The sequence below is a fragment of the Dipodomys spectabilis genome, unplaced genomic scaffold (assembly GCF_019054845.1).
Source record: "Dipodomys spectabilis isolate Male_0828 unplaced genomic scaffold, ASM1905484v1 ptg000138l, whole genome shotgun sequence".
NCBI lineage: Eukaryota > Metazoa > Chordata > Mammalia > Rodentia > Heteromyidae > Dipodomys > Dipodomys spectabilis.
In genome coordinates this window covers 4,291,366-4,317,777 of record NW_024870815.1, presented here as the reverse complement: position 1 = coordinate 4,317,777, position 26,412 = coordinate 4,291,366, and the positions used below count along the sequence as shown (strand labels likewise).

General features: G+C 42.4%; 2 protein-coding genes across 3 annotated transcripts in view; both read right to left on the bottom strand.

The window, feature by feature from the left end:
- Rai14 (retinoic acid induced 14) overlaps window positions 1-6,572 on the bottom strand; it is a 120,593-nt gene extending 114,021 nt beyond the window's left edge. The window contains exon 1 of one of the 2 annotated variants that reach the window (XM_042690517.1): window positions 6,413-6,572. The gene's annotated coding sequence lies outside the window, so the exon portion shown is untranslated. The remainder of the gene's footprint in view (window positions 1-6,412) is intronic. The other variant, XM_042690518.1, reaches the window with a different exon arrangement.
- Window positions 6,168-6,908, bottom strand: LOC122116942 (translation initiation factor IF-2-like). The gene has a single exon (XM_042690528.1). It carries the CDS (start codon window positions 6,906-6,908, stop codon window positions 6,168-6,170), a length of 741 nt encoding a protein of 246 aa, XP_042546462.1.
- Between the last annotated feature and the right edge of the window lie 19,504 nt (window positions 6,909-26,412).

Sequence of the window (26,412 nt, the reverse complement as noted above, 5' to 3'; positions counted from 1 at the left end):
ACTCCAGAAGCTGAGGCAGGAGAATGTTGAATTCTAGGATAGTCTTGCTTGCTCTATAGTGAGACTATTTTTCAGTGCAAAGAGAGAGAAGACTTGATTTTGTTCATATCAATAGCAGTATCTGATGGGGATTCCAAAATGTAAAGATAAAAATAATATAGTTACTATATCATCATCTGATTGTGAAAAAAATTGATGAATGGATGACAAGTTGATGGTGCAGGGGTACTAGCTAATAAACTTGGGTGGTTATAAAATATCAATTTAAGAAAAGGAGGGGCTGGGAAAGTGGCTTAATGGCAGAGTGCTTACCTAGCATGTATGAAGCCCTGGATTTGATTCCTCAGTACCACATGAACAGAAAAAGGCAGAAGTGGTGCTATGTGGCTCAAGGGGTAGAGTGCTAGCCTTGAGCAAAAGAAGCTCAGAGACAGTGCCTAGGCCCTGAGTTCAAGGCCCAGAAATGGGGGGAAAATAAAGGAAAAGTCTATATTTTCTTCAACTGAATAACAAGCTTAGCCTATAATTAGTTTTTCTTATATGTGGATTGCTTACATAGAAGCAGGGATGAACTAGGCATGAAGGTTTTGTCTGATCCTGGGTGACCATTGTTCATGGATTTACCTGGCAAGAACTGTAATTTCCAGCGAATGTCATTTACTACAGAAAGGACTGGAGTAGATCACAGGCAGGGTTAGATAAGGTGACACCAATCACTAAAAACCAGCAGATAAAGAGGACAAGATACACTCTACCAACTTCTCCAAAGAGAGGAAAGAAAAGTGTTTCTCACACTTCTAAACTTCTACTTGATTCCACCTGCTACCTGTGCTACCTCTTCTTGATCACAGTTTAAATTCTTCTGTAGATAGATGGCTCTGCATGATGGCCACCATAAGGGGTTTAATGACACGTGTGTGCGTGCATGCGTATTTCAATAATCACCTGCAGTATGAGACTTTATTAGATACACAGAATAGAAAATTCAAGAATGAAACCTGCTTCTTTCAATTAAACAGTACATTTTGTTTTAAAACACATGGTTAAGTCAGTAAAGTAACTTTTCAGGATGCTGAATGAATTTACTGAGACCTCTGAGTGAATGGGATGTCCCCTAAATGAGTTTCTTGTCTATGATACATGGTAGAACCGAGAGGCTGGGCTGGGTAGGCAGTCTTTTTCTAACTTCTACTGAACCACCTGTATTTTTAAAACTCAGGGGGGTTAACTATCAATCAAGAATACAAAAAACCCTTCGGATTATGCAGGATTTTAAAAATAATTAAAATTTGCTGCTTCAGATTAAAAAAAACCTATGTTGAGCAATAATATAATAATTTTTAATGGCACTTTATTATAGCATATAAAATGGCTATGCTTCCAATATTATGGTCATTTTTTAAGAACACTATCAGTATCATATACTAGTAAAAGATGCCTACCCTTTCCTTTCATCCACTTAAATATACCAAAAGGACTGCAATACTTTTAGCTTTGTTTTGGCAACTCCTATATTTGTCACACAGGTAGCAAAAAATTTCTTGGCTTCTAGCAAAATGATGCAGTACACTGTAACAGTGAATGTTTTCTGTAGCATGAATCAAGGATTTTACAAGTGGTAGTTCTTAGGATATTTCTAGGTATTTATTATACATTGGTTGCTCCTAAATGTTCAAATTCAATGCCATCTTTTTTTGCACCATCATGAATGTTCTCTACAATTCCAGATGAAGGGAGGCAGGGTGATGGTGGGCTTACCTTCTGCAAGAACTTACAGACACGGTTCTGCTATTCGAAATTCACTGGGCTTGGTGTTGCTGGAGACCCTGCTGGCCTGTTTGGACTAACACTGCGTGAATTAGAGGGTCAGTATCCTTTGAGCATACATTTGTAACACTGGAAAGTGAGGTCCAGAAAAAGAAAACGAGTGTGCCAGCACGTATCATGTTACTCATTTTCTTCTTACAACTTAGACTTAGGCAAAATCCTAGGTAAAACAAAATCTAAAGACCCAAGTGCTTTGTGGGATAAATTACATGTATTTAGACAGTGGTTTCTTTACCAGATTTATCTTTTAACTGTTAGGACCTATAAATATGACATCTGAGTCACTTGGCTATAGTCACCATTAGGCAATCTAGTAAATGAAGAGAAAGGAAGAGAAGGATAGAAAAGGGAAGGAGGTAAAGAGATAGGTAATAGGAAATCATAACAAAATAATTATATTAATTGTTAGGTGTTATGGAACATATCTGTAACCCCAGCACTCAGGAGGCTGAAGCAGAAGTATTCCAAGTTCAAAGCTAACCTGGACTATATAGTTGTCCCTTGCTATATCACGGTTCACTTATTGCAGCTTCACTGTATCACAGTTTGTTGTTGTTGTTTTTTTAAAAAGTTCTGTAATCTAATTCTAATGCAATTCTAATTCTGCATCACCGAATTTTTGCTATATTGCAGGATTTTGAGGTAGAAAAGTATTCATATGGAACATGGGAAATGTTTGTAAGAGTATGGGAAAGGTTAATAAGAGAGTGGGAAAGGTCTATAGGGGAGTGGGAATGGGTTTATAAAGCCTTTATACAAATAATAAAATAAATATAAAGCTGCTACTTTGTGGATTTTCACCTGGGGCAGGGGTCTGGAGCATAACTCCTATACTAGGTGAGGGATCATTGTACAGTGAAACCTTGTATCAAAACATAAATAAAAAATGCATCTATTCACCACAAATTTGAGAACATATGGTACAGTGTCAACACGGATATAACAGTGGAAAGGAAAAAACCTTGCCTTCACAGACTTATCCTCTAGTACAGAAAGACAGGTAATACTAAAGTTAAAACACATCACAAAGCAGTAGACCTAAGTGCCGTGGAGGAAAGAAAGCAGGAAAAGAGGCATCAGGGAATACTAGACAGGAGTATTCTAGAGAATGCCTCACAAACAACTCTGCACAGAAAGAACAGCAAATGCAAAGGCTGAGGGAGAACGTGCCTAGCAGTTTGATGGAAGAATGGAGAAGTCAATGGGTTTAAATGCCTTAAGATTCTTCGACTTTGGGGGATAGGGGGACAAAATATGTCACCAACACAGTCACATTTTCATGCCCTCCTAGAGGTACCTGCCTCTGGAAATGCTTACTCAAAGCCCTCAATCTTACTAAGGAAGAAATGAGGAAGAGGACACTAAATGAGTAATCTAAGATCACAGAACCAACAAACAGCTGAGACAGGCCTGGGCCTCTGATTCCTAAACTCAGCATAATGATATTCCTCATGCCTACACTTTATAATAAAAAGGAACTTTTCTTCTTTCAAAAAGTGAACCCACAACAATAAGTCAGCTAAGGTCATCTAAATTCTTTGAGTATGACAAATCAGTTTTCACCTTTTCATTCAACGGGTGGTGAAGGAGTTTATTATCACCCTGAATATTTGCTGAAGGTACAAAATAGTAAAAAAAAAAAAAAAAAACCAACACTACCAAAACCTCACTACCCAGTAACAAATGACCTAAGCGTGTAACAGAAACTTATTCTCAAGGAAGCCTGCCTCAAAATATGTGCTACACTACTGTTATAGTTTAAAATATGAGCTACATACACTACTGCTTGTTAATAGTGTAAAAAAATGGAAGCAGACTGTCCCTCTGCCAAAAAAAAAATTCCAGTAACAATAAAAAAATGGAAACACTAATTATTCTCTTGGCAAGGGAATAGGATACTATAATTTATTCACACACTAAAATATTCTGTAGTAGTTAAAAGTGAATATTTACATAAACCTCAAAAACTGAAGTGAAAAATCTAAATGCAAAGCTGTAGGTGTATAGCATCACACCATGTGTAAAATGTTAAACATTGAGGATGTTAGTGACTCATGCTTATATAATCCTAGTTACTCAGGGGGCAGAGATCTGAGGATCCTAATTCAAAGCCAAATGGGGCAGAAAAGTCGGAGAGATTCTGTCTCCAATTAAATAGCCAAAAACTTAGAGTGGAGTTGTGGTTCAAGTACTAGAGTGCCAATTATGAGTGAAAAAGCCTGAGTTCTCATTTGAGGTCTTGAATTCAAGACCAAAAACCAACCAACAAATGAATAAATATTGTTCAACACAAAGTTGTGGATTTAATACACAAAATTACCACAACATGCTTGGGAACTAACTATATGTCTTAACTCTACATTAGGTGTTACCTGAAACTGGAGACCAAGAAGGTAGAGAAAAATCCTTTAAAGCCCAGTGTACCTTTATAGAGAGTGTACATGAATGAAGGATGGACATATTAACAACTCTTCAACCTAGATCATGGAAAAACTAAATGAATGACTTACTATATTTCTGTTATTTTTTAAAAATATTTTATAATCAGAAGTGGTGTTGTAGTTCAAGTGGTAGAGCGCTGGCCTTGAGCTGAAGAGTTCAGGGACAGAGACCAAACCCAGAGTTCAAGCCCCACAACTGACAAAGATAGATAGATAGATAGATAGATAGATAGATAGATAGATAGATAGATAGATAGATAGATAGATAGATAGATAGATGGATAGATAGATATCATCATTATTTTTAGTTTTGGAACAAAGCTAGAGAGACAAAAAGACAAAAGATCTCCACCACATTCTTTCAACTTTTAAACTCAATTTTTCTTAACTTCCAAATCTGTTTCTCTGCCTTTTTATTTGGGGGGGGGGGGGGGAGGAAGCACCTGCTTACCAGGTTGGATGCCCTGAGTTTGCTTCCCATGGATAGGGGGAGGGGGAGGGGGTGTTGGTGAACCTGCTTCTAAGTTGACAAAAAAGTCAGACCTCACTTCCCCAGAAATGAATCCAGAAATGCTGCATCCATTCTTACTCGGTTCCAATTAATAGTACCAAGGCTTTTCAACTGGGTTCTAACCACCATCACTGCGCTCAGAAGTCAGGAAATGAAGCTAAGGAGGGTAAATTCTACAATTAACTCATTTAAGAACGCCTGTCATCCTGAAGTTGAGGCCAGTCCAATGTGAGATACTCTCTCCCATCCTGTAAACAAGCACCGCTAATTCACGTGTTAAGAACAGGATTTGATTCCTGATAAAAAGTGACTACCTTTCAAACTCAGAGGAGGGGAAAACATCTGTCATCATTAAGAAAAGCCTACCAGATTACATCCACCAGTAATAAAAGCCTCCAGGCACACGAGTGAACAGGGCCCAGTGGGGCCCGTGAACAAAGCAATCAAAATCTAGCCTCCTTGGAGTCTAGGTCTCTTCCAACCCTTCCAACCTCCCCGAGGTGAGCCTCCCCACAAACGAAAACTTCTGCAAACCTCCTACAAAAGGACAAAAACGGTTCCTCCCTCTCCCTCTCCCTCTCTCTCTCTCCAGGGCCCCGGTGGCCTTGAGATCACTCCCCCGAGATGGAGCCCTGTCTCCAGGGGCGAGCGGTTCCAGGGAGTCCCGCCGCAAGCCGGGGGGAGCCCTCGGGGGAAGGGAGGCCGCAGATCCGAGGTGAGCGGCCTCCCCGAGCGCCGCTGCAGACTTGGCGCACTCATCCTTGGGAAGAAAGTTGCGCTGAGCTGGCTCCTTGGCAGAGAAAAGAAAAGGGAGCCTGGATCTACGGCCCACGGCCGAGCCCCTGCGAGGCCACCTTGGCCTCTTCCCGCACAGGGGAGGAGGGGCTCCATCTGCCTTAAACTCCCCCCGCCCCGTCCCCGCCTTTCCAGGCACTACCTTCTCCCTCGCCCCCAGAAGTGGAGGGAGAGAAGCCCGTGGGGCGGTAGCAGATGAGCCCCGGGAAGCGCAGATTCTGAAGTGCGTTCACCAACCTGCCCGGGGCCGGTGGGGTGCGGGCCACCGGGACGCCCGCCCGCCCTCCCGCAGCGGGGCCGCGCGGGGAGGCGGGCGGGCGCCCCCACATCCTCCCACCTCTCCGAGGGGGGACCCCGAGGCCGCGGCGCGCGAGGAGCGCTTTCGCCGGCGCCCCCCGGGGCCGGCCAGGAACAATAGCGGGCCCGGGGTCCCCAGGACCACCGGTGTCTCTCCCGCGGCACCTCCGTCCCCGACCCTCCAAGTTGGGCAAGGGAGTCGGGCTCAAGCCCAGGAGGGCGGCGGGCAGGGCGAAGCAGGTGGGATGGGGTGCTGACTCCGGGGGCGCACCCCCACACGTCCTCCCGGGGTCTGCTCATTCATTCCCACCCGAGCTCCCGCCCTTCTTCCCGGGCCGGCTGAGGGAAGAGAACTTGGCCGGCCGGGATCGCCGCCTCTTTCCCCTAACTCTGTCCCGGGCGGGCGGCCGGAGCGCGGCGGGAGTCCGCGCAGCCCCGCGCAGCCGCTCCGCGCGGGAGCCCCGCGCTCCAGACACAAAGGCGGAGACGCGAGCCGGGACCCCCGCGCGCGGAGACCCCCAACTCGGCGCCGCGCACCTACCCCATCGAGACGGCGGCGGCTCCCGGGCCCCGCTGGCGGCTCCTCCCCGCCCGCTGCTTCCCCAGGAAAGCGCGGCCGCCGGGCTCGCTTCCTGCTCGGCTTCCTGCGCCGCTCCGCGCCGCGCCGCGCCGCGCACCCGCCTCCTCCCCGCCGCGGGGGTCAGTGGGCGCCGCCGCGGCTCCCGGGCTGAGCCGGCGGGGCGGGGGGCGGGGGCAGCACCACCACGTGGCCGCCGGACGCCGGCCCCCCGCCGCCCGGGATCCCGCGGGAGCGGGAAGGGAGGTGCCAGCCTTTCCCCTCCCCTTCCACCCCGCGCGGCCCCAAAATTCCGCGGGTCGGGTGACCCCGCCCCGCGCTCCGGCCGGGACTCGCGGGAGCCGCCGCTGCCCCCCCACACCCGGCCCGGCCCCGCGCCGCGGCGGCCTGCTCGTAGTTCCCGCGGGTCGTGGGACTCTTCCCCCCCCTCCCACCATCCCATGTCCGGCATCTTCATCATCTTAACCTGAACTTAGTGGGAAACACCGCGCTCGACCCTGCGGGTCGGATGGGATCGCAGATAGGACTGGTTCCCGGACAGCTTGCGAAAGTCGGCCGGGAAGTTGTGGTCGGCCAGAGCGGGGAGAGGCGGCCCGAGTCGCCGATCCGGGCCAAGCCCCTTCTCGCCGGAACCGAACTGGTTCCGAGTTTCCAGAACTGCTGAACAGAAAGTGAACTGGAAAGCGCCCCCCACCCCACCCCGCACCGAAGCCTGGGGTCGCAGTGACTCGGCTCCCAGCACCCATCAGGTGGCCCGACAAAAAGACCAGCCTCAGGGTTGCTCTGCCCAGGAGTCAGAAGCGAGACTGGAACGGAAAGGCTGGACTGGGAGGGGGGACGCCCTCCGAGCGGATTCTGGGGTGCAGACCGGCCCTCCACGAGTGTCCCCTCCTTCCCCTGGCCCCTAGGACAGCCCTTTGGGGGTCGTGGAGGATTTCAACGCTCGACGCCTTCCCCTTTCATTGGAATTCTAGCTCAGACAGAAAGGTTTATGCACCCAACCTCTTCCCTTCTGGCTAGACGCAGAAAGCTTTTCTTTGCACAGCTTTCTAGAATAAACAGGTGGAATGACTTTTGCTGGGCTTTGCGGTAAGAAGTCAGCTGAACATGCACACAGCCAATTCCGACGAGTGAATCCACGCTAACAGAAACCAGGTTATGCCATCCTACAGAAAGTCGCTGGTCATGGCTGGGCAATGTCTTAACATTGGTCAGACTCTCTCTGGTCCTCCTGCCCCAGCCTCTCATAGGAACAGCCTGTCTTAAGCTTTCAATTGCACTTCCTAATACCCTAAATCAAAAGATTGTTCTCCCAAGTGGTGAACAGCCACTGGAATGCTAGATGGACTACTCCCCTACCTGCCCCTTTTCCCAGCTCAAATGAAATCACTCTCTAAAAGAAATATGACCTAGTAAATGCTTCTTTTTTGTTTAATGCTGGTTATTTACAACATTATTTTCAACATGCTTAACACTGAGGTACTGCAGGTTATTTCAGTACCTTACTATGCTGAATAGATATAAAAAAATTCCCACGGGGGAATTTTCTGCCTTTAGCATTTCATTCTTGCTTAAGCAGGAACAGGTGGGAACATAAAATCTGAAGCATGATTCAGGGTATCTGATGGTGCCTTAGAAATGTTAAAAGTGCATATTCTATACAAACAGTTTACAAGCCCTTTTTTTTGGGGGGGGGGGAATGTTTGTTTGGAACAGGGCATTGAATCCAAGACCTCTAGAATGCTAGGCAAGCATTCTACTATGAACCACATCCCCAACCATTTGGTTTGTAGTTCGTTTGTAAGTCAGAGTCTCCCAACGTTTTTCCTTTTTTGAGTGATGTTCCTGCCTCCACCTGCTAAATGGCTGGAATTACAGGTGTGCATCACCATGCCTAAACAGGAGTTAAACTACTACATAACATTAAACAATGCTTGTCTAAGGCAGGCAAATCAGCCACTGATTCCTTGAATCCTTGACTCTCATCTATTTACTCTGTCCCAAAGACTGCTGAAGAGTCTGTTAGGTCCCATCAGTGGCTTGGGTGTTATTCTCATTAGTTCATAACCCCATCTTCTGGCATCAACAAGCGTGTCATGGTGAGGGATTGTGGTAGAGGGATGGTCTCTTGGTAGTTGGTTGTGATAAGATCCTTTCACAGATTCCTCCTTTGGAAATTCACATTCAACTTCCCACTGTATGGAGTCTTTACTGCCTTGCTGAAGCTTTCCATCCTGCATAAAGATTCTTGATTAAGCAGGTCCTCTCATTGGTCGTTTTGCTCAGTCCTTTTAGAAATGCTAACTGGGTTCTGGATATGTCCTTAAATACAGACCAAGACCAGGTGAAAAGGTTTAAGAGAAGGCAACACAAAATGAAATGACCACCTACAATCTTTGAGGTGTATTCATCTTTTAGGTAGAACAGCTTGCGTATTCCTTTCTCCAAAGCAAAGAAACCGTAGTGTAATATGTATTACATTGAATACTAACAGCAAGACCAGATGATTTGAGCATTTATGTTACTTACTTTTCAAATTCACCAAGTGTTTTCAGCTCTACTGGTTCCTAATCAGGAAAAGGAGTATCACACTATATAGTCTCTGAGAGATTTGTGGGTTCTAATATCCTAAGCCCAATCTTAGCCTTTACAAGCAAGGTTCCATTGTCCTTTGGTTATGGCCACTGTCCTCTGGTTATTCTAGTGCCTCAATTTGGCCACACCAATCTAACTGTAAACTCCAAAGAAGGTTGCTTTCGCTATGAAAATAGAACAATGAAATCTGCTGAAGGGAAGGGAGAGTGATAGAGGGTGGCAGGGGGGTAAGATGGCCTGAAATGCATTAGAAACCTGTAGAAGTCTCATACTAAAGTCCTTCACGCCCCCATATAACTAATATAAACTAACAAAAAGAATGAAGGGGGAGGAGAAAGATGGTTGCTCTCCAAGACTCAGCAGGATTCTGTAAGTGAAATTCACCAACTGGGGGGTGGGGGTGGGGCTCAATGTTTTATTTGTGAAATTGAGTGATAAACATCCCTTACCCAATCTCTCATCCACATAAGATTAGGGTAGCCAAGGACAGCCCCAAAGAAGGAAATATAAATATCACACCAGAACCAACACATGCCCTTCAATGTATTTTGTGTTTGGATAGTTCTATAGTTGGGATTTGGAATATCTCAAGCAGCTCATGGAATAAAGGTTTGGTTCTCAGGGTAGTTCTATGGAGAGGTGGTGAAGCTTTCAAGAGGTCAAGCCTAGAAGGTATTTAAGAACAACAGTGTATACCTCTGACCTCCACCACCCCCCCACCCCCATCTAGTCTCTTCTTTAGCTTTGTTTCTTGGCCATGAAGTAAACAGCTTTTCTCTGCCATGAGGACCCAGCAGGATGTACTGGATCACCCCAGGCCCAAAAACAACAGGCCAATTGATCATGGTTTTTTGTTGTTGTTGTTGTTGTTGGTTGATTTGGTTTTGGAAGTACTAGAGTTTAAGCTGAGGGCCTTGAGCTTGACTTACCATGATTTAGAAGAATAAGAAGCTATTAGACTCAGTCCAGAAAATGGGAGACAAACAATACAATCAGAAAGTTGCAGATGGTAGTCTACACACACACACACACACACACACACACACACACACACACAGGTCCAAATACAGAAAAAGAACAAACAACATTTTTTGTATTTTCCAAGGGATGTTTCCCAGTAGAAGGAAATTAACACAGGAACAAAAATAGCTTTTGCATTGCTTTCTACAAGTTAGCATTCGCCATAGCTGTGAATCAGCTGTAAACACTAATTAGCCCATGGTTTTCCCACTTGCCAAGAAGCCAGCAAAGATTTTCCAGTGTAAGTTACAATATACTTTCCATCCAAGCAAAGTTGCACACCTGCTCAGGTGATAAAACTAAAGTGTTTGCAATAAATATATCCCAAACACCTGGATCAGTACCCTGCTTGAAGGAGGCAGCTTTTGAAAACAAGCATCTCAATAAACATTGATATTGCAGATCTGAAAAGGCCTTGAGACTGGCTTGTCATCACCCATAAGCAATGCAAGTGCTCTGAGCTATGCCATCAGTATGACAGCTGCAAACTGCAATGGCTAATGGGTACTGACATTTCCCTAGCAGTGCAAAACAGTGAAAAGTTACTAGAAGATTGAAAAACTGTCAGGAGATTACATTGTATTTCCATTGGGTAATACTGCCAAAGGAGCTAATGCCATATTCAGTTTATACTATATTACTCTGTACCAGTCACCTTCCTAAGTGATAAATACTTAATTTTGGAGATTTAAATCTGAGATACAAGTAACCATCACAGTGACAAGTTGCATGGTCTACTGTGTATGTCAGAAATTTCAAAACATCTTCTCTGATGTAGTCAATAGAGAGTTGTGTGGCATTCACACCCAGACAATAACTTGGCTATCAAATGACTTAAGAAGGACTTTCATGATGCTCCAGAGATATGGAATCAGTACTGATGCAAACACGTGAGAACAACAGGCAGGTGTGGCTTGTCTTGCTCCCTATGCAGTGGTTTGCAATGCTTTACAATCCCAGCAGTCCATTAGAACAAGCTTCTAAATATGCTAAGTGTCTGAGCCGTGTGCTTAGCCTGGGGATGATAATGTTTAAAATGGTCCAATGGGGTCCAAACATCAGGGGCTGCTGGGTCATTGGCTGTTCTCTCTAGACTCAGAGCTGGCTCTAAGCCTTGCAGAATGAAATTAGGTTACAAGGGCTGGGTGCTTCTTGTGATGGGTCTTGCAAAAGCTGATGCTCCAGAAAGATTGCTTGTGTTCTTCAATGAGATCGACTTCTGCTTCTGAGATACTTTAATTTGTGTTCTTTCCTTATCCAATTACTACGCCCATAGTAAATCTGTATACTACTTGGATTATGAATTCTCCGGAATGTGTTCATGACTTGCTTGGGGTTCTTAAAGGCTCTGTAACCAATTGATTCTGTTATTGTCATGGATATTTTCCATTTTTTTTTGTGCTCAAAAATCCTTAGTAGAATCTACATGAAGTAGATTGCTTGTTGCTTTCAGAATTGATCTTTGTACTGTGTAAGGAAACATTTTTTGAGACATCTTTCCAGAGCAGATTGTGAGTGCTTAAGATATTTAACTGAACTGCTGTGCAGATATTTAACAAAATTCCACACATTGCTTTCATTTGTTTTGCCTTCATGTGAATTCCTCTGCACCTCTAGCAGGTTTCTACCATTCAGAATGAGGATTCTTCTGTTAAAATGTTTCTTTCCTCCCTTTCAAAGAGTCCTGTCATTTCTAGTTCTAGACTTTCCCTTTTGAGTTTCAGAATAAGATACAAACCATGAATATGTTTCTGTCTACTGAGCACCTAGAGTTCAAGTCTAAAATCCTAGCTATTCAGGAGGCTGAGGTCTGAGGATAGTGCTTGGAAGCCAGCCAGGGCAGAAAATCCTTGAGACTATTAATCATCAACTCTTACCATCATTGAGCTGTGTGTGGCTTAAGTGATAGTGTGTCAGTTTTGGGGGGTATAAAGCAAAGGGACAGTGCCTAGGCCCTGAGTTCAAACTCTGGTATTGACCCAAAAAAGAAAGAAAAGAAAAGAAAAAAGTTTGTCTGCTTTGTGTGTGACATTCCAGAAGATAAGAGATTGAGAGACCATCAGGTTATTATGAGACGGACAAAACAGCAGTTTTAAGATTACGTCCCATTCCACTGTGTAAAGCAATCATTTTAACCTAAGCCATTTGTTAGTATTATGCTCACCTGTGGTCCTCAGCTCCACCTGCACCTGGGTCCCCTCCCATTCCTGGAGTTCCTGCCATATAGCTGGCCCCTCCCTCTCTCTGCCCAGACCTGAACTCCCATCTACCTCATTGCCTATCCCCCAGACCTTCCTGCTACCTGGATGAGGACAGAGGCCATATGCTCCCTCTTGGGGGAAATATCACTCCTCTAATAATCCTTATAATAATCTTTTCCCTGTGCCTGCCTGCCTCTGTGTGGTCCCCTTGGGATAGATGTGTGCGATCCTCCTTCACCATTCTCCTCCCTGTATAAATGCCAACACAAGAATGACTTCACATTTCATTTATGCAAGTCAGCACACCATGAAGCACAAACTGAGAATACTTTTTTGTGTGCCAATAAAAATTATATTAGCAATATATATGACTCATATCAGCATTGCCAGGCATGAACTTATCAAAGACACCAGACCAAGGACTGATAGAAACTTTCTCACCTGAATTATATAAAAGGAGGGATGCCTAGCACTGTGACACAGTGGCACACACTGACCAGTCATTAGATGCTCCAGTGCATGCATTAAGGATCCACAGCAGATGCACTCTCAACTCCGTCCCCGGGACTTCAGATCTGACATGACCCACTGGAACTGCCATCAGTCTGCATGCAGTAAGCCCAAGAATCAGCTTCTGGATTTAACTCTGCCTTCTCTTCTTCTTCCTCCTCCTCCTCCTCTTCTTCCTCCTCCTCCTCCTCTTCTTCCTTTTCCCTTTCTTCTTCTTCTTCCTCTTCCTCTTCCCCTTCTCCTTCCTCCTCCTCCTCCTCCTCCTCTTCCTCCTCCTCCTCCAACTCTTCCTCCTCCTCCTCCAACTCCTCCCCCAACTCCTCCTCCTCCTCCAACTCCTCCTCCTCCTCCATCTTTTTCCAGTCCTGGGGCTTGAACTCAGAGCCTGGGCTCTGTCCCTGAGCTCCTTTTGCTCAGGGCTAGCACTCTTAACATTTGAGACACAGCACCACTTCTGGCTTTTTCTATTTATGTGGTACTGAGGAACCAGACCCTAGGCTTCATGCATGCTAGGCAAGCACTCTACTACTGAGCCACATTCCGAGCCCCCTTCTCTACCTCTTCAACAGTATTGTGTCTCAAAGCCACTGTGCCTCTGCTTTCTGAGGCCACCAGGCCCCAGCCACTCTGTGACTATACTCCTTACTATTGTCTCATCTGACCATTTGCAGTGACTATTTTGCTTTTCTGCTGTGCTTTAGACAAGGCCGTTTTGAATCCTGTGGCTTCTTTCACCCTTCATAGCCATTCTTTAGCCTCTATCTTATTATGAAATTTACTGTATGATCTGAGAATTAATATCAGTAGTTAAGATTGGAATAAAAGAAGCTGTGTTGGTGAACTAACACAACAAAACTGATGTCATCTGTCAGTTTGTTGTTATTCAAAAAAATCATTGTGGAAAGACACGTGTGTCCTTCTATGATTATGACAAGATGGACTTGAAGAAGCCAGAGAGAAATACTCCTTCAACGGATCTGAACTGAGAGAGAGTATGTCCACAGAAACCAGTGAAGCAGGAAGAGAGGCTGTGGCCACTTCCTGCCCAGCATTCCTAGAACCCTTAGAATACAAAAGCCAGGAAGACAACGTGACTTCACAATTCTAGACCAACAAATGGAGGCAGGGAAAGCTCTGGTGGTAAAGATATGGACGTCACTGGTAGCCATACAGAACAGATTTTTGTCCTGTTGAATTTTGTAATAGGGAAGAGAATTGTGGAGGGCCAGGAAATAAAATAAGTTGGCCCTGATTTAGACTAGGAAAGCTCTTACTCAGGCCTCAGGGAAGAAGTGAAGGAGGTAGAAATATAACTAGGTCTCATATTTGTTCAGTTAGTTTCTGAGAGGTATTTTAAAACATTTTTATTTAAACTGTCTTAAGAGGACTTTCCACTTCTTACTTCCAACATAATGTGCTCATATTAACAAATATAAATTATGAAAACATTCTGTATGTTCTTTCCCTTCTGAATGCTTTCACCTCACACACTGCCTCTGTCCGGGGTCTGGGCATTTTTTCTTAAATTTCTAATTCTGAGTGGCAGAAAATGATTAGAGTTTTGATGGGTATTATGGGAAAAAATTGTGTGTTCTGGTTCTGTGGCTTGAACTCAGGTGCTCTCCCTTGGCTGTTTTGGCTCAAGGCTGCTTTGAACCACACTTCCACTTCTTGAGTTTTTGCTGGTTAGTTGGAGATAAGAGTGTCATGGACTTTCCTGCCTGGGCTGGCTTCAAAGTATGATTTTCACATCTCAACTTCCTGAGTAGCTAGGATCACAGGCATGCACCACCAATGCATGGCCTGAAGCAATTTTAGAATAGCACTGTGAGGTCAGTTTTGTGGATGACCATTAAGAACAGAGAAGTCACATCCATGGTGGAGTTGTTCCACTGTAGCCTGGGGAGGTCATTTTTCCAACCCAGAAGCTGTTAGCCATTATGGTTGAACGCTTCTCTTATTTTTTTCTTTGTTTCTTAAACATAAACTAGAGATGAGAAATGAACGAACTAAAACAACATAGCACCTGAAGAAATACTCTTGTCAGGTAATAAATTTGAATCTTATTAAGTGGTTTCTCCACTTAATAGCTAGTTTGAGGGCAAATTGCTTAATCTCTCTTGGCTTCCTTATCTTCATTTGCAAAATGAGACTAGCATGAGTGCCTGCCTCAGGTTATTTCTCGAGTTATTTCAGCAAGTAAATTAGTTAATACATATGAAGCATATTCTCTGCATGGCAGAGAGTAGAGCTAAATAATTCTGTTCATGAATGACTAATACGGTAAAGCATCTGTGAACCATAAAACCTAGGGGGAAAATAGAATATAGAGAAGTTAATTCAACTATCATTAAAAATGTCATAAGCCATAGTTTATAGCATGTATTTACTAAGTCTTCTATGGAAACTTTATTGTCTAAAATATAAGGTACAGCATTGAACACTCAGGGAAATGTAAGATGTCCTTGGCCATCATGAATTCCCATTATATTTGGAGAAATGGCATACAGGCCAGTTGGGTATGGGTGAATAAAATACCCACCCCAGTGTATGTTTTTGGAATACTTCTGATCAGTTATTCAGAGAAAGTGAAGACCTGTACAAATACAGGAATGAATCTGAGAGAGTACTCTTTCAAAAGAGAAATTTACAATTTCTATGTGAGCCATAGAAATAGCCAATGGATATGCATTAGCTTCTCTATTTGATATCCCTCTTTTTATCTGCATAATGAGATAATCCTTGCTCCCTGTGTACCTTCTCTCTCAGCTCTCCATCGCCAGTACCACTTCCCTTCTCCCAGAATCCCAAGGCTTAACCTTTGGCTAAGCTCTGGGTCAGCCCTCTAGGGTGTAGCCTTCCTTTGTGTCTTTGACTTTGAGATGCTTGGTGCCTCTTCATGTTAAAGAAATTAGTTACTTTTTTCTGCCTTAATCTGACTCTTGTCACTTGACTTCTAGACTAAAGCTACTGAGCCTTCAATGGTAAAAGAGAAAATTTTAAACTCCCTTACAAAAGACAAAGAGATGACACAAGAAGATAGTTAATAAATTCATGTGCTCTACAGCTTTGTCAGGCCATATTCTACATTTCCAGGCAGTTGTGCTGCTGATAGTGTGAGGCATCCTGTGCTGCTGAAATCGTATGAAGCTGCAAGCTGAATAAACTCACCCTGATCCACAGAGACTTCTCTGATAAACAGTCACTATACCACACAGCCTCCAAGATGGCATTCTAACTGGCTGCCTAAAATGCAGCAAAAGTAACTTCAAACAAATAGAGGTTGTTTCCCTCATATTTTGAAATTCTTGGCTTTGGTTCAAGAATGTCAAGGTTGGGTTTCAGTAATTCTCTTGATTTCCCCCCCTCCCCTTATCATTACAAGATGGCTTACTTGGCTACAACATCAAGTCTTCCTAGACAGTAGCAAAGTAGTCCCCCTTTATCTGAAAGCTCTACAGGGTCTTTCTGTGTATCACAGTCTGATCTGGAACTTGACAATTGATCCTCCTGCTTCTACCACCTGAGAGCTAGAATTACAGACATGTGCCACAATACTGGCTTCTGATATCTTTATTTGTCAACTATGTCTTATGAACACATATGTGAAAGCATGGGAGAATAGAAATACAGTACCTTATCCACCATATAGAATTGGATTTTTCTGGGCTAGGAATGTGGCTTAGTGGTAGAGTGCTTGCCTAGCATTCATGAAACCCCTCAGTACCACATAAACAGAAAAAGCCAGAAGTGGCACTGTGGCTCCAGTGGTAGAGACCTAGCTTTGAGCAAAAGAAGCTCAGGGACAGTGCCCAGGCCCTGAGTTCAAACCCCAGGACTAATAAAAAAAGAAAAAAAAAGTTGGAGTTCTACTAACAGGAAAGTGAGAACAATGGATATTGGATTTATTTGTTGTCAAATGAAGGAATCTAGGTTTTATCATCCCTTGAATACTGGGTCATTTTAAATTAAGGGAATTAGAGAACAGTTAGTGCTGAGTTTTTCCTCTGACACTTCTTTGTTTGCTTAGAGTCTGGACTCCCAAGGAAGAAAGTAATCACTTCTGGTCCCTTCCCCGAATGTCTACAAACTCAACTCATATCACAGAAAGAAGGACTGAAGTGGATCATTATACCCAGATAGACTTTTGTGTCATGCCATTGTTGTCTATTTAGTTCCCATAGAGAGTTATTTGTAGGATCCATTGTCTCTTCTGCCTATTAGTAGACTTTGTTCCAGTTCATTTTATCTTCTCCAAGTCTACTGACTTCTCCTAAAATATTATTTCCTGTTTCCCTGACATGTTACATTCCCTGCCCCAAGAAGAGAAACAAGGAGCACATAAGCAGCTTGGGATAGAGTACTTTATTACCCCAAAGTCTCTGTCATATGGAAAGCTGCACCTCATGTAGCTTTCTTTATGTTATGATTTTCCCCTTTTGCATATTAATAACCTTGTCTTTCCTCCTATTTGTTCTTTGTCAGTTTATTAATCTCACTAGAAGTGAGATTCACAGAGAAAAGAATGTGCCAAGTATGTAAGAGACAGGCCCTGGAGCATGGCTGCCTACTGATCTTGGGAGCCTGGCTGTCAATGTAAAACTAAAGCAAAGGAGAAAGCTAGGGATCGCAAACATACACAACCTCAAGCAAATTTGAGTTAGAAAAAAATAAAATCCTCTGGCAAAAGAAAGTCAGCCAAGGAAATGTGGCTGTCTCAGGTGTGGGTCACAGGAGTATAAACCACAAACAAAAATGAGACTTTTCAGGGGCTGGGAAGGTGGCCCAGTGGTAGAGCACTTGCCTTGCATGCATGAGGCCCTGTGTTCGATTCCTCAGCACTACATAAGAAAAAAGCCGGAAGTGGCGCTGTGGCTCAAGTGGTAGCGCGCTACCACTTGAGGGTAGCACCCAGGCCCAGAGTTTAGGCCCCACAACCGGACCCAAAAAAAAAAAAGAAAAAAAAATGAGACTTTTCAATCCCCAAACTGACCTCATGATAAATTAATACCTATACTAATTCTGTGGCTTGGGAAACCTTGGTGAGAAAGATTTTTTTTTTTAAATGTTTTTACTTCACATCACCCCAGAGCACCTAGTATATGGAAGGACAAACCTGGGTCTCAAGTCAGATTTCTTTCACCTAAGAGGGGGCTTTCAGAAACAAAGGATTAAAAATTACAAACACGGAAGAAAATCAGCCACCATAAACTGACTTCAAAAGATGCAATGGAGGACAAAATTAGACTCCAAGGAGTTTGGGCACTGTGTTATTATCTAAGAGAGAATATAAAGTGAATATATTTAAAATATTTGCAAAGTACCAGAGGGCACGGGAATTCTAAGAAATGAACAAAAGATCATCGGGAGTTAACTAAGCAGATTAAAAAGAATAAAATCTAATTTCTAGAAATATAGGAAATAAGAATTGAAATTTAAAATATAATGAATGGATTAGATAGAGGACAAATCATAGCTCAAAGATCTAGTACTGTGATCTGAATGTGTTGCCTAATATTTGTATGCTGGGGGACTTCATTCCCAATACAACAGTGTTGGGAATGGATTAATGGTGCTCTAAAAGGGGAGTGTAGGAGTGAGGCCTCTCTCTTTTCTCCTGCCATGTGAGGATAAAAACTTTGTTCCTTTTGGGCTCTTCTACCTTCTGTCCTATGAGGATACTACAAGAAACCTTTATCAGCTGTTGCTATGTTGATGCTGGATTTTGTAGGATCCAAAACTGTGAAAAATAAATAATATAATAAATTATGCATCTAAATTATTCTGTTAAGGCAGCACAAATGCATGAGGACAATGAATCAGTTTAAAGAAGGGTTTGAAGAATCACCTCCTGATGCTCTATGAAGAAGAAGATTTAGAAACTATAAAATTGAGGCTAAAAGTCAGGGAAAGAAAAACAGGAATTCAAAAAACATCTAATTGGAGCTGGACATGGTAGTACATGCCTGTAATTTCACATTCAGAAAGCTGAATCATGAATTCAGAAAGAAAGAAGTTCAAGGCAATGTTCAAGGCAACAATAAAAATCATGAATCTTCTGAATTGATTAGAGCCATGATTTCTCTATGTCTTCTCTATAGCAACAAGAGAACCTAAAATGTAGGGAAACATCATTACTGAGAGAAAATGTCACCCTCATATTGGATACCCAGCTAAATTATCCTCCAAGATAATGGGCAAAATAAAGGTATTTTCAGAAGGATGTAGAGAGATTCCATCATGCTCTGGATCCTCTTTTGCTCTTCAGAGTGTTCTTTGTGCCTATCTCCATCACACAAATCTCCAGGGTCATGAAAATTAGAGAGTAGGTTGAACCAACACTTTATGGCACTGACAGAAGCAGTGCAATTATTCAAGTTGCTAAGTTGTGGAAAATAAAGGTTGCTTTAGATACTGCATACTACATGCTTATTTCTATACTGATACTATATCCTGATAATCTCTAGATTCTAATAGTTGGACTCTAGGTGTTAATTTTGTCTCACCCCCTTTCTGTGTATTTTTTTTGACAGTACATGAAAGTGTATACATATGTGTATACATGTTTGGTAAGGACCCACTGGAGGAGACTTTATGAGAGGTGAGAAGCTCAGAGTATTCATACCTGATGCTACAGATTTGTGCATAAGATGAGGTGTATTGGTTATTTCTAAGATTTGCCTGAAGAGTCATGTTTTGAGCTGGAATATATCTTCCCCTCCTGTCTGTCAAACCTCTATCTCAGATGTGACCTTTGAAGAGGTGACTAAGGTTCAAAGAGGCAGTGGGATGGGCCCTATTGGGATCTGAATAGTGTTTTTAATAAGAGGCGGTTAGGACATGAGATATACTAGGGATGGTTGTACTTAAAGGATGGTCATGTGAAATAATAGCAGAAGGAAAACAACTGACCTTGAATTCTCACCCCCTAGAAAAAGTGAGAAAAATCAGTGTTTGTTGTTTAGGCCTTCTAGACTGTAATATTTTATTATTCCTACATTGGCAAATCAGACTAAAATAGTCCATTTTTCTCTTTTCCATACACACTTTTTCTGCAAAGACTCTTCTTTTTCTCACTGGGCATGAAGCTTTTATTTTCCCAGTTGGACTTATTTCTGGGTAGCTAATATCCAGCAATAAAAAACAGATTGGGTCTCTATTCTGCTTCCTCTAGAAGGCTACTTGCTGCTCTGACTCAGTCAATGGCCAGTCATACTGGCTGACTGCCCACAACCAAAGACAGTCTTGGGGCCAGACAGTCTACCGAAGAAGACTTTTTGTGTGTGTGTTGAACTCTAAGCCTAGGCACTGTCCCAGGAGCTCCTTTTGTTCAAGGCCAGCACTCTTACACAGCACCACTTCTGCCTTTTTCTCTGATTAGATAGGAGTCTCATGGACTTTCCTGCCTAGGCTGGCTTTGTAGGTGATCCTTAATTGTCAGTGGCCTGAGTGGGACTACAAGTGTGAGCCACCAGCACCAGGCTAAGATAACTCTTAAGTAGGATCTTCCTTCTTTCATCCCAGAAAACCCCTTCCCTGTGCTTTCCTGGCCAAAAGTCTTCAAGAGCAAAAGTCAGTTTTTCCACTAGCTGAGCATGGCCTGCATCACTTTCCTGACTCTCATACTTGCGTTGATACCTGGGAGTAAGATGAGCAAGATGTTGAAAGCCTAGGCCAGACAGTGCCCACCTCATCCAGGGAACTTGAGGAGACAGCATTTCCTATGTACAGCAGAGCCATACTACAACTGTGGGAAGGAACTCAGAGCATTTCCACTATAGTTATACACAGGAAGAGCCTTTGTGAGTTCTAGACAAATGGGGAGCAGAAATTTCTAAATTACTTAGTATTGTTTTGTTATTATTCACTGGGCTATATTGGTCTCAGTGGCACAGTTTTAAAAGTTAAGGTAGAGCCGGGCACTGATGGCTTAAATCTGTAATCCTAGCTACCCAAGAGGCTGAGATCAGGGCTTGTGGTTCAAATCTAGCTTGGGCAGAAAAGTCTGTTAGACTCTTATCTCCAATTAACTCCCCCCCCCCCCTCCACACACAAATAACCTAGAAGTGGAGCTCTGGCTCAAGGGATAGAGTGATAGCCTTCAGTGAAAAAATTCTCAGGGATAGTACCCACACTCTTGAGTACAAGCCCAAGACCTATATAGGAAAAGAAAAGTTAAGGTTGGTAATCCACGTGACAGGATATTATAACCTGTCCTAATACAGTGCTTTAAATGATTTTAAACAATGGCACTTGAAGTCTGGAGTTTCTCAAGATACTTCAGGCAATGGAATCCAGGAAGAGCCCTTCATTTTCCCTTTGTTCATTTTCTCATGCATGTATTTGTTTAGCCAACAAAGATCCTTGAATAACTTCCCACGTTCTAGGCAGTCCATCAGACCATAAGGAAAGAGTGAAAAACAAAGCCGATTAAGTGTCTTAGTTTATTCTTGCTGTTGTAACAAATAACATATAAGATAATGTAAAAACATGGAAAATTTGTTTTTCAGTTTTAAAGACTAGGCACCAGTGTAGGATTCAAGGATGCTTTGTGCATCCAAGATGGCACCTTCTCACAGCAGAAGACATGGGAACACAGGACTAGCTTGTCTCCTTGTTCTTCAAGCCTTTTAACAAATGCATTCATCACACTCAGTGCTCTCATAACCATCACCTCCGTAAGACCCCAACTTCTCATACTTTGAGTATAACAGATGAAGTTACAACATGAAACTTGGAATGGCAGGAGCACCCAAACTATAACATAAAGTGGAAGAAAAAATGCATAGAGGAAAATATAGGGAGAACAACAATGAAATACAAAAGATAATTTCTGGTAACGGTGAAAAAAAATCCAATGTTAGAGCAGTAACATGGCCATGGATGACATTTAAGCTAAGATTCCTAGGGTCATCAAGTATATAGGACAGAGGAGAGTCTAGACTTATTCTTCCTCCAAAACTTTCTGCTTAAGGGCACCTAAATTTTTTCCCACAATCAGGAGAAGCATACTCAAAATTAAAAAAAAATCCACGATGAGGCCATATTTAATTGTGAATGAGCTTTATTTGATCTAACTGGCCAATCCACTCATCAGCATGAAGGATTGGTTGACCCTCATAGAGTAATTTGGAGAGTGTAGAGTAGGGAGGACAATACTGATTAGAATCATAGATAATAGGGACTGGAAATTCAGTTCCATTTTGAATTCTCTGTTCCTAACCAGATAGACAGAAGAGTCCACCACTGTATTTGCTCAGTAAAGAGAATTTGAGGCAGAATATTTCTCTCCTGAAGAGGGAAGGATCTCCAAACTACAGCTTGTTGAGGGAGGGATGGCTTCACAGTTCTCCATCCTGCTAATGTTCTTTCTTATTCTTGATTAGTTTGCTTGCTAAATTTGCTTGCTAAATTCAGAAAGCAGTCTTGTTTGCTGCTTTGTTTTCACAAAGGTTAGCTCCTAGGCATCTGTTAATTAAGATCTTACTGCCCTGATTTTCTCACCCATGCAGCCAAGCACTTAGTAAATGCTCAATAAATGCATGCTACTTGATCTTTCTACTTGGTAATTATGTTCTAGAAATAGAAGTATATTACTGAAATGTGTTATTATTTCCCTCCTTCATGGGCTTTTGTGCCTCACAAACATTTTATGGTTAACCAAAGAAAAGGAGAAGCTAATGCATTTTTTTTTCTGTTTTCCTCCAAGCATATTTTTAAAGTTTGTTTAAAGGCATGTGAATAAAAGCCATTTGATTGTAGGGTTTTGCTTAAAACAGTCAAAAATTGATTGTATGTAGCAGAAAATGAAGAAAAATGAGGGAAGGGTTAAGTGGAAGGGAGATGAAAATGTTGAAGGATGACACAGATCAAGATGCATCACATATATAAACTGCTTTGTTAAATGGCAAAATAATTCAATACATCCTAAAAAATTGAGAAAAGTGAGGGAAGGGGTGGCTTGGGATGGGTGGGTAAAATGTTGGAAGGAGTGACACTGATCAAGACACACTGCTTAGTTGAATGGTAACTCCTTTGTACAGCCACTTAAAGATAGAAAAATATTCAAAACCAAAACAACAACAACAAAAAGAAAATAGGAAGAACATCTTTTCACAGGGTGCTTCTTTCCATAGGTTTTATCATTCCAAATATATATATAAGTATAAATAAGTATATATTATGTATTATTATATATAAATATATAAAAATAAGCATACAGAGAAATGGCTACAATTGGCCTTTTGGTCAGCCACTAAGGAGGGAAGCCAGGTTTTGAATAGAGGATTTCTGTCTTTGATTATTTCAGTCTTTGCTAGCTGGCATGAGGAAGTCTACCCACTTTTAATGGGGCAAATGGCTTTTTGAAATTCTTAGTCTTTCGGTAGATGATGCTTCAGATGTTTTAGGACAGCTCTTGTGAAAAACATAGATGGCTTGTATCAAGAATATGGAAGGTTTTATTCATTCTTTTTTTAATCAGAGCATTTTAATGATACAGATGGATTTCATTGTGACACTTTCATTTTTGCATATAGTGTATTTTAATCATGTGTACCCCTCCTTTATCTTCCCTCCTCCCTTTGCCCTATAACAGTCTCTCTGTTAATTTCACATCATCTCCCTGTGTCTTACACTGTTTTTCTCTGGTCCACTTCCATCAACATCATCTAAATTTCTTTCCTGCAAAGGCCATGATTGCGTTCTTGCTACACATTCTGTACTGCTACAAATTTATAATGATGGTGACTCTTCTTCTTCCATTGACATCCTTCCTTGCATCCCACACCCATACATACCATGGGGTTATCTTGTGCTTTAGGAAAACAGTTCTTAGGAAATCATATTACTTAGCCAGACACAAGATCTCACAGGTGGGGATAAAGTATGTACCCAAGCACTAGGCTTTTGAATTTTAGCACCACCTCAGACCCTGCATAAATGCCTGAGACTCTCTGAGAAGCCCTCTGTGAGCATCAGCAATGCCTCTAATCTACCACTGGTCATGACTATACTGGTTTTGACAAAACATTTTTAGGAAGAAGGTCATGTTTTCTTTTCTAAAACTGAAAAGACTCACTGAACATGAAATTCTGTGGTTGAAGGGCAATTTAGGAATGAAAAAAATCTCTAGACTTCATCATTCTCAACCTCTAAGTTTCACCCACAGTTTTTGCAAACCACTGTTAAATCATCTGGGATTTGAGTTGGAGCATAATATGCAATATCTTAAAAAGCAGAGAGGTTACAAATAGGGGATTGGGTTACATATTTATACGTAATGTACAGAAAGAAAATCTTTGTGCTTTTTTTAGAGGTTTGGTTCTGTTCCTGGTTTATAAATCAATTTCCTTTCTTGATTCCAATTCAAACAGTTCACGTTCCCGCATAACTTTCTGGTTATTGGTGTCTCTGTGGAAACAACCACCTAGGAAGTGGTATTCCCCAGTCTAAGAGCTTCACATTAATTTTTCTTGGCAAGATGAGAAGAGGGCGTTTCAGGTCTGTAAAACCCATAATTTTCCCATGATCATCAGATAATAAGGATAATAACAGAGTTGTAGGGTTTTAGAAGTAGGACATTAGATCCCATTTTAGCCAACCCCTCATTTTACAGATGAGTAAATCTCATATTCTGGAACCATGATTTACTATCCTGAGAGGGTTCTCCCATAGTTTATATTATTTGCTTCTCCAAAAGCCCAGTGAAGTGCAGGAGGATAGGGGCTACTTATCTCCACTTTGCAGATGAAGAATCTGAGGCTTTAGAGGGCAGGTAACACCCCTTAATTCCAGAAGTACTCAGTCACAGTGTATGTTCACTTCAACTTCAGACTGCCCTGCAGCACCCTGGGACTCGGGGTATATACGGGAGGCCTTCTAGATCCCAGGACTTCATACTTTTGGTCTTCAAAGCCCTGTCAAATGCAGAATAAAATCTGACTTCCTCACATGATTCACAAGGCCTCAAGCTTGGCCTCTACTCCTCTCAGCCTCATTTTACTAGCAGCTCCAAATGCTTTTGCATCTGTAAGTTCTTTTTGCCTTGAATTTCCCTTTCCTCCCTTTTACCCTAACACCTTGTAAGAACAAACTAGAGCTGAAAGAACAAACTAGAATTTTTTTCTATCTACCTCCCCTTCTTGAGACCATATTGTTAGGAAAATGGAGGATAATAAAAAAGGAATAAGGCCAGGTTTAATTATCTGTTTATTGCCAGTGAGGGCACAGACCTTCCCGTGGGATTGAAGGTTGTGTGAGGGACTGGATTTTGGGGTGGTCTAATATAGGTCTTAACAAGGAAGCAGAAATTAAAAAAAAAAAAAAAACAGGGCCATATGGTTTCTTTGGGGTCAAAGGCGGTGTCCTTAGCCAGGCCCATAGTGGAATGCTCCACCTGGAGTGAGGGGTTATTGTCTCTTGGGACCAAGGTCAGAATGACCTGTCTGTGGACAAGCACATGAGCATATACCTGATGCTTTGCTTGACCTTGGGGAACAAGGCAGGGAGTAATCCTTCACCTATCCTTTCCGTAGGCCTAGAAAAGGCTGGTCAACATATTATATGATTTTACCCCAAACTGGATTGTTGCAGAGGTGCCCATGGCTTCTAATAGAGAGTAGAATAATGGATATATGGATCTAAAACAGATTAGAGACTAGAAGCATGAAGAAGAAAGCAAGCATAGAAAGATGTTGTTGAGCCATTCATGTTGGCATACTCCTTGAATCCCAGAACTCGAAAGGTAGAGCCCAGCTTGGGCTACATAGGAAGCTGTATTAGTGTTTGAACTCAAGAGCCTGGTAGTTTAAGAAAAGCACTCAGCCACTTAAGCTATGCCTATAGCCTATTTTATTTTAAGCTATTTCTTAGGGTCTTGCTTTACACCTTTGCTTACCTGTCACTTCCCTGTATTCTCTGTGGCTAGCAACTCATCCTGCTTTTCCCTGCGTTGCTAAATATAGGAGAGGAGATTCTTCTTTTGGCATCTTAGTAACCAACTGTGACACAGCTTCATTTATGTGTGGGTTCCTTTTTTTCTTGAGTCTAGTAAAAACAATTATTTTGTAAAAAAAAAAATGTAGAACTATAGTGATTCCTCTAATAATCAATACCTGCTTTCTTTCTTTTTTACTTCTTGTGCTAGTCCTGGGGCTTGAACTTAGGGTCTGGACACTCTCTGAGCTTTTCTGTGCTCAAGGCTAGTACTCTACCACTTGAGCCACAGCGTCACTTCCAGCTTTTTCTGTTTATGTGGTGCTGAGGGAATTGAACCCAGGGCCTCATGCATGCTAGGCAAGATTCTACCCCTAAGCCACATTCCCAGCCCAATATCTGCTTTCTTGAAATCCATGGTAAACTTTTTGCCTCTATGTTTGTTTTTCCCTGAAGATAACAGCTTTCTGCTGTTACCACCAAATAATAAACAATTTTCTTAAAGATATTTCAAATGGCAATTAAGCTCCATATGTATGGTAATAACACTACTCATAACTCAAATGAATTGATGACAAAGTGGCCAAAATCGCTCCTGTGCTCTTACAATTGTGGCAGAGAAGCCATCTGGCCCAAAACAATTTTAATACTTCACCATTTACAAAAAAAATCCTAGTTTCAGAGATACTATAATGTGGAAAG

Excerpts from the sequence above, each read along its gene's own strand:
- LOC122116942 (XM_042690528.1), bottom strand. The coding sequence starts at position 6,908 with ATGATGAAGATGCCGGACATGGGATGGTGGGAGGGGGGGGAAGAGTCC.